Raw genomic sequence first — 8,136 nt, forward strand, 5'->3', positions numbered from 1 at the left:
GTACATCAGTGACGCTCCCAACATGCAACACTTAGTGTTTTTGAAATAAATTTCTCCATATTCCAATAGCAATCACTGCCATATGTGTGTTTGTTCAGTAACAGGGCCCTCTTTAGAAAATACATTTTCAAATTTCATTCAATCAGGAGAGAGAACTCATACATAGTGTCAACGGTTAATTGTGACTCTCTGTTACTCTCCCTGGGATGTTTTGTTTTGACCGCTTCTCTTTCACGTTTGAGGTGATCCAACAATGCATGCATTGCATATGACATCTGAAACTCGGATACCGTAGGCCAAGTAAGTTTAGGGAACCAATCTCTCACCCAAGTATAATGGGATGGAGAGAAAATCTCCGAAAAGCAATCACACTGGCCCAAAATATCTAAACAAATGTGTTCTGTCAACCAATACAGTAAAGTGGCAGTCCATGTTAAGGATATGATGAATCATAGCTGTAGCATTAAGTGTTCTACTTTATGTGAGTGATTTAAGTGTTGTGATTGGTCGAAAGAATATCGTATCCGGGGGAAATGCATTTGACGGATGTTCCGGCCGACACTTCCACCGATACCGTCTCTGCCTTAGGTTGTGACCAGGCTTTTCTCTTCGCAGATGAGTAAGCCTAGGACAGAGCCTAGGTGACGTCAGTGTTCTTCTACCGGGGAGGAGGGGGGCGGGGGTGGGTGCTCAGATCGGTGAAACAATACACTGCCTGTTTTCGACCGGCACCCGCCCCTAGATCATACAGGTTGGGTCAGGGTAACTAACTTTGTTTTAAAAGAAAGAGAATTGACATTTGTGTCCACTGAAAAATAATAATAAAACAAAATAAACAATAAACACACATTGAATTATAATAAACAGAGTCAAAAGTATAGTACTAGAAATGGTGTTTATATACAGTATGAGTATATGCTTTCTTTTTTTCTTTTCTTTTTTACATAATGGAAATATCACTTTTAGAGGTTAACATACTCAAACATTCACTAATATTTTACAATAGTTTACAAAAAGGAAAAAAGTCAGATGGAAGACGTTGTACCGAAAGCCACTGAAAGCAACAGGCCATTTTATAATAATGTTGTCTCTGTCAGGTGGAAAACTGAAAAACTGAAAAGAAAAAGAGAGAAAAAATTGATCCATTAAGGAAATGTGTCCTCAAAATGTCTATTTCTCAAATTCTGCCATACTCATGGGGACATTTGGCCCACACAGCTATAGTAAGACAAGTACACGCACGCACGCACAGACACACGCACGCACACCAGGTTCAAAGCCTGCACAAGGTGAATCTGTGTGCAGCAATGTGTGTACGGCAGGGTGGAGAAATTCACACAAACATTACAATTCTAACACACAGGTGCAATATGTCTCTTTAACCTTGTGCTTCTCGAACCTTTTAAAGGTGTTATAAGTGATATTTTTTGGTTAAAACAAAAAGGGTTTTGTTAAAAGGTTAAAGATCTATATTCTGATGACAGCAGTCATTGTTAGTGTTTGTTCTGTAACACAGGTCCCCCCCTCTCTCCAGCTCTTTATAAACAGAAAAGACATGTTCAGGTGGGGTTGCCAATTTCAGCAGGAGAGAATACACATAATATCATCTATTCTACAATTTGTGTAGCTGATATTCCAGTTCCAATATTGTATCTGCTCACTTCTTTGTGTCATCACTTCCAATTTCCTCCGTTTATCCTGTATCCTGTTCTCTCTCTCTCTGATTGGATACAAATTTTGATTTTATTTTCTAACTAAAGGAACCATGGAGGTCCCTGGACCCAACTTTGATGGAATGGGACATGTCATTATAGGAAAAAGTCTAAGAATTTCAAAAATAGTTTGAAGAAAAAAAGAAAATGGTTCTCCCAAACCATCCACAATTTTCAAACTCACAACTCATTACCTCAGTTTTCGGGATCAATGAGATGAGACTTTATTAGAGGTAATGATGCACTATGTAATGTTCCCATTGCGAGCTCAGGGAAAAATATTTATTTTGAGCTTCAGGCCGTGTCCAAACCTAGAAACAGTATTTTCTGTAAATGTCTCAATTGAAGAAACAGGGAGATCAAATACATCCACCACAAGTTATACTGTATTAACATACTCTACCATTACAGATAGGACAACATAACATACAAATGTTAGCTTTATGGAGCTACAGGGAATTCAAAGTAGGGATGAAACTCGTTCTTTTTTATTGATAACGAGCACCTTATTGATCAGGCTTATCAAGCCGGGTTCTTATCGAGCTCAATATAGAGCATTTTCTATTATTTTCTGGAAAGACGGGAGACGACAATTAATTCTGAACAGAACCAGTATCTTTTACTAGGGCGTTCAAATACAATACTTTTCTATCAGATGGAAGGCAATTGACCATTTCACTTTTGGAAAATAATATTGAAGGAACTGATAACTGGTTAATGTGGGTAACGTCAATTTAAAAGCGTAATGTTTTTACCCAGGCAGCGCTGGTTAATTGGCAGGTATCAATACACCTTTAGACCAACATGTTTGTACCTGCGAGGGTGATTAGATTTATTTCTTGATCTCCTCTTGTTTAAAAATGACGTCATGGGCCACTATACTCGATAAAAGGCTTGATAAGCCCAGAGCTTATTAATACTGGGTACTCAATAAGCTTGTTATTAGGTTTTTCGAGCTCCATCCCCAATTAAAAGTCTGAATTATTATTCCATAATACTGTATTAGGGCTGGGCAATTAACATATCAAATTCGAAATATACCGAAACCAATATTAGAAACATATTTACTGAAAAAAAAAACACTGAACAAGTTTTATAATAGACTAAATCGATTAGTCGGATTAACCAATTAACCCTTTATTATACTTTCACATACAAAAACAGCAGATCTACAAGCTCACATTGTGATGCGTTGTGAGCTTGTAGATCTGCCATTTTCTATTCATAATCGTTCATTAACTTTTTCGCTGCCATCTACGTTCATAAACGTAGCTAGGCTAACGGTACCTACTGGTGCTATCTACGCGTATGTGACAACCGTATACTCCATATATGAAAGCGCAGACTGTTTATTTACCTTTGAGCATTACTTCGGTTAATATGGAGAGCGTCCGTCCCCACCAGCTATGGGATTTTTAAATCCAGCTCCGTTGAGCCTCCATTATAACAGGATTTTCAAAGCGCTGTATCTCTAAAGGTTCGAGAGCTGTCCATGGTGGGCCGCCGCGCACCTGACGATCGTAATGTACCGCATCGTCCATGCGTGCATCTCAGTCTAGTGACAGGCAACAACAAACGCCACGGGCCGTCGTACTTCCTGTCTTCCTCTTCCTCTCTCGCCCTCCTCCTCCTCCTCCTCCGTGGCCCCGCCAACCTCCACGAGTGCCTGCGTGGAATCGCACGACCTCTTCTCCTCCTCGCCTCCTCCGCCCCCTCCCCCCCCGCCGTACAACCACCCCAGTGCCGCCAGCTGGCCTCCTCCTGGCTGTGTGGTCCTCCTGCTCATCAGCGCCCTCTGCAGGTCTTCCCGGGCCAGTGGGGTGAACAGCAGGTAGAGCAGCGGGTTGATGCAGGCGGGCAGCGCTACCACCAGGAGGAGTGCTCCTTGCACGGCCTCCAGCTGTGTACAATTACAATGTACAATTTACAAATGACAATGGGCTCTATGCATGCATACACGTCATTTTAGAAAGAGCTGGCCCGTATGGGTGTGTAAAGACAAATGGAACCAATTAATGGACCCGTAAGGGTCCTTTTGGTTCCGTTTGTACACTCCATTTGTACACTGCAAATGTGGAATATCTATGTAAGGAAACTATATGTGTATACAATAGAGTGCTATGTCTACATAAAGTGCTATTTAAGTTACATAAGTTGAGCCTATGCATACGCCTGTAGGAGGTCGAGGCTATGGCAAGTACTACGGCAAGTGCTATGGGCTAAGATGGAGTCTGAAGAGGTGCGTTTTCAGACTGCGGCGGAAGATTGGGAGTGAATCTGCAGTTTTGATTGCAATGGGAAGTGCATTCCATAGTTTTGGAGCCAAAAGGGAGAAGAGTTGTGTGGACGTGTGGGGAGTTTTTAGTGAAGGTACTTCCAGTTTCCCTGCGTCGGCTGATCCGAGCGCTCAGGAGGGTTTGTAGCGTGCGATCAGACTTGCAAGACCATACCTTTGGTTGCTTTGAATGCCAGCATCAGAGTTTTGTACTCTGTGCGGGCAGCGACCGGGAGCCAATGGAGGGAGCGGAGAAGGGGAGTGACATGTGAGAATTCTTGCTGGTTAAAAACCAGACGAGCTGCGGCATTTTGGATCAATTGGAGAGGCTCACTACAGATTCACGCTTGATGACGTCAACAAGCGACAAAGCAAAGCGACAAATATATGCTGTGATCTTTGCATCTTTGCATATACCTCGTGTGAACGCAACATAAGGGTTGAGGGTTTTTAAGTGGTAGGCAAATTAAAACCAAACAGAAATGTAATATATTAATAACCTTGAGGTGCAGCAGGGAGGATAAAGAGAGGAACGCCACGGGCAGGAAGAGGACGAAGTTGGAGAAGATCAGGAAGGCGACGTGGCGCGTCATCATCACGGCCTCCTCCTCCTCCTCCCTGGGGCTCGAACCGCCGCCGCCGTCACAGGCGCGGTACGTGTGTACATACGCGTGCACGTAGGCCAGCGTCATGAGCAGGAAGCACAGCGAGTTGAGCAAGAGCAGGGAGAGAGAAGAGGAGAGGCAGGAGGAGAGCGAGAAGAGCGGGAGGCACAGGGAAGTAGTTCCGTCCTCGGCCAGCAGAGGGGGCAGAGTCGCCGCGAAACCCAACAAGAAGCAAACGCACACGGACAGACGGAGGGAGAGAGGAGAGAGAGAGGGAGAGACTGGAGGAGAGAGACAGACAGACAGAAATACAGATTATTATCTAACAATAATAATAATAATAATAAATTATATAGGCTAATAATTAATTATTGGTTTACTTTAAAGCACCAAGACTTAACGTAAATATAATTATAAAACCATGTTGACATGGTATTTTTTCTGTAAAAAAAGGGTTTTTTATTCAAGTACTGGGGTTGAGTACTTTGTCCGAATAAATTCGAATTTGAATATAAAGTGAATAATTTCTGCCTGTGTGTACATTATGTGTGTGTGTGTGTGTGTGTGTGTGTGTGTGTGTGTGTGTGTGTGTGTGTGTGTGTGTGTGTGTGTGTGTGTGTGTGTGTGTGTGTGTGTGTGTGTGTGTGTGTGTCCTGGGCATGACGTTAAACTGCTTCATTGTAACTACCACCGTTAATGTAGTGGGTGCAGATTTAAGATGCATTTGCAACCTCTGTGGACACTGCATGTGCTTCAACACGATCGCAAGCCTGCATACAAGAAATAGAGGCGTCGGGGGGGGGCCTTCTAGCGGGGTGTCCGTCCACTATCGGAACAATTCTGGACCCATGAGATACTACTATGGAGAGTGATATGAAACCGGGCGGCAATGCAGGAGTGGACTGGGTGGGAACTTTGTTCCTTCGAGTGGTCCAGCCTGGGACATGCAGACTGGTTGTTGATTTTGATTTGATTTGATTTATTTGATATATTCTTCATATAATTCATAAAAGAGCAGTACAGAATTATCAGGATTGCACAAAAAGTCAGAGGATTTAATTCCATTGTGATCCAAATAAATAGTTACAGCATATGGTAGGAAGAACATGTGTGTACTAAAATCACAATAATAATTACATTTACAACAGACCGTCATAGATCAGTAAACAAAAGATAAATAAAACACTATACTAACTTGCCCATCAGCCAATTTACCAACATATTTTTTTAAATGTTCAAAGACTGGGCAAATTTAATTTCTTGGAGCGGGTTTCGACTTTCGAACTTAGGATGCCTACACTACTCCTTGTACCCATGGAATGCTGGGTGACATGAGTCATGACAATGATAACATGCTTGTTGTATCGTGAGTGAGCTTGTGTGTGTGCGCATCCATACCTTTCTGAGTGAGCGTGTTGCGTGCTCTGCTCCTCTCCAGAGCAGCAAGGGTTAACAGGAAGAGGGCAGTTTCAGAGGAGAACACAGACAGGAAGCCACTCAGCCCGCACAGGAAGCTGTTCTCCCAACGCGCGCCATACCTGCGCGCACGCAACATATCTTAAATATTAACTAGACACAAAACAATTCTAAATCGTTTTTTTATTTTTTACATCTCATCATGAGACCAGTGATTATTAATCCTAATGGTTATTGATTTGAAGCCCCAGCGCTGCTCAGTACCTCCAGAATCTTCCGTAGGTCCAGGCGTCAACCACGGCCGTCCATCCGGTCCAAACTCCCATCATGCCGTTCACCAGCGCCAGCAGGCCAATCAGAAGCTTGGGAGGCGTCAGTCGAGAGGTGGGCGTGGCCGGCAGGAAGACGGACAGCGCCACCAGCACATTGCCGACCAATGAGAGCAGGGCGATGAGCCACACCCCTCCGCGGAGGAGCCAACCGCTGAAGAGATGAAGACAGGTATGCAGCGGACCTGCAGACAGAAAAACACTCTGGGATATATCTTGCAGGTCCACCAGGTCCATCCCTAAACTTATTTGCCATTTTTTACTATTTTGAAAGACATTTTAAAGTTCAAATAGCCGATCTACAAATAGCCGTGTGTGTATGTGTATGTGTATGTGTGTGTGTGTGTGTGTGTGTGTGTGTGTGTGTAGTGTGTACCTGGTGTAGGTGTACAGTGGACAGTGTGTGTGTGTATTGTTGGTTCATCTTGGGGGTCCTGATCTGAAACACACACACGCACGCACGCACGTACGACGCACACACACACACACACACACACACACACACACACACACACACACACACACACACACACACACACACACACACACACACACACACACACACACACACACAAGTTGGTTTCAGAGCCTCTTAAGCCCAGTCTTCGGTTTGAGTGAAAATGTGTCGGCTACCCATAAATGGGACCTGACCCAGTGTTTGGGAACCAGTGCTCTAGAAGGTGTTCCATCACCTCAAATTTTGCACATACAATATGAATTAAAGAATATGTTCATATTTTAGGCTATTTACTCTTACTTCAGATCACACTTTCGCCTCAATGTCCCTTCCGGCACCTAATAATTTACAAATTAACCTACACTACTTGAACGATCAACAGTAAGTAGTAGTGTGTGTGCGTGTGTACCGTTGTTTTGTTCCTTCGTTCTCTCTACTTCTTTCAGACAGGAGATGAATGCACAACACTGGAATGCATATGGTACCTCCATCACCCTGCGCACGCACGCACACACACACACACACACACGCACGCACACACACACACACACACACACACACACAGTGGCATTGCTACTTGTACTTAAGTAAAACATGGTAAATGGTGCATTTATATAGCGCTTTACATAGATTGTGCATTCAATTCACCCATTCACAGTGACACACACACACTCATACACGGATGGCGGCGGAAACCATGCAACGCACCAACCAGCACATCAGGAGCAATTAGGGGTTCAGTGTCTTGCTCAAGGACACTTCGACACTAACTCTGGGGGAGCCCGGGTTTGAACTGGCAACCTTGCGGTTACCATCCAGCCACTCTACCCCTGAGCCACCGCCGCCCCGAGACAGCACATGCAGCATAATGTAGGCGCTCGTGTACCTGACTCGAGGTAAACTCTCTCTCTGTATCAGCTGTGTCAGCTGACGATTCCCAGCCAATCGCAGGTGAGTTAGACTGCCTAGGCCAATCACCGGCAGGGAGGAAAGCTGATTGAACGAGAGATCCCTGGAAAGACAGAAAAAGGGAGAGACAGAAGAATGTATTATTACACAATGAAAGAAAATAAATGACTTCACTTAGCACTTCTTATATCAACTAATTCTATCTCGTCCCTTGTTACTGTATCTCAACTCATTTGATGTGATCTCATCTCAAACTAATCTGAGGCTAACTGATCTCATCCCCCGAATTTTCTTTTCTATCAGGTGACCACAAGGGGGAGATAAATGTAATTTCCCCATTTCCACTGTTGATGACGTGATGTTGTGTTAAGTTTTCTTTATGCTATGTTAATTGAATACATGATAGGACCACAATGGAAACAAGTCCCCAGGG

At 43.8% G+C, this 8,136-nt stretch overlaps 1 protein-coding gene across 1 annotated transcript in view; it reads right to left on the reverse strand.

The window, feature by feature from the left end:
• Positions 1-3,267: 3,267 nt before the first annotated feature.
• The window catches only part of LOC306916706 (leucine-rich repeat-containing G-protein coupled receptor 5-like), a gene marked incomplete at both ends in the record, with an annotated part of 24,733 nt that continues 19,864 nt past the window's right edge, over positions 3,268-8,136 (reverse strand). Inside the window, 7 exons of the mRNA XM_079494722.1 lie at positions 3,268-3,612; positions 4,488-4,873; positions 5,991-6,130; positions 6,273-6,522; positions 6,714-6,776; positions 7,204-7,289; positions 7,681-7,806. Coding sequence (XP_079350848.1) covers positions 3,268-3,612; positions 4,488-4,873; positions 5,991-6,130; positions 6,273-6,522; positions 6,714-6,776; positions 7,204-7,289; positions 7,681-7,806 — 1,396 coding nt within the window. The remainder of the gene's footprint in view (positions 3,613-4,487; positions 4,874-5,990; positions 6,131-6,272; positions 6,523-6,713; positions 6,777-7,203; positions 7,290-7,680; positions 7,807-8,136) is intronic.

Source organism: Electrona antarctica (genome assembly GCF_951216825.1).
Source record: "Electrona antarctica genome assembly, chromosome: 23".
Lineage (NCBI taxonomy): Eukaryota > Metazoa > Chordata > Actinopteri > Myctophiformes > Myctophidae > Electrona > Electrona antarctica.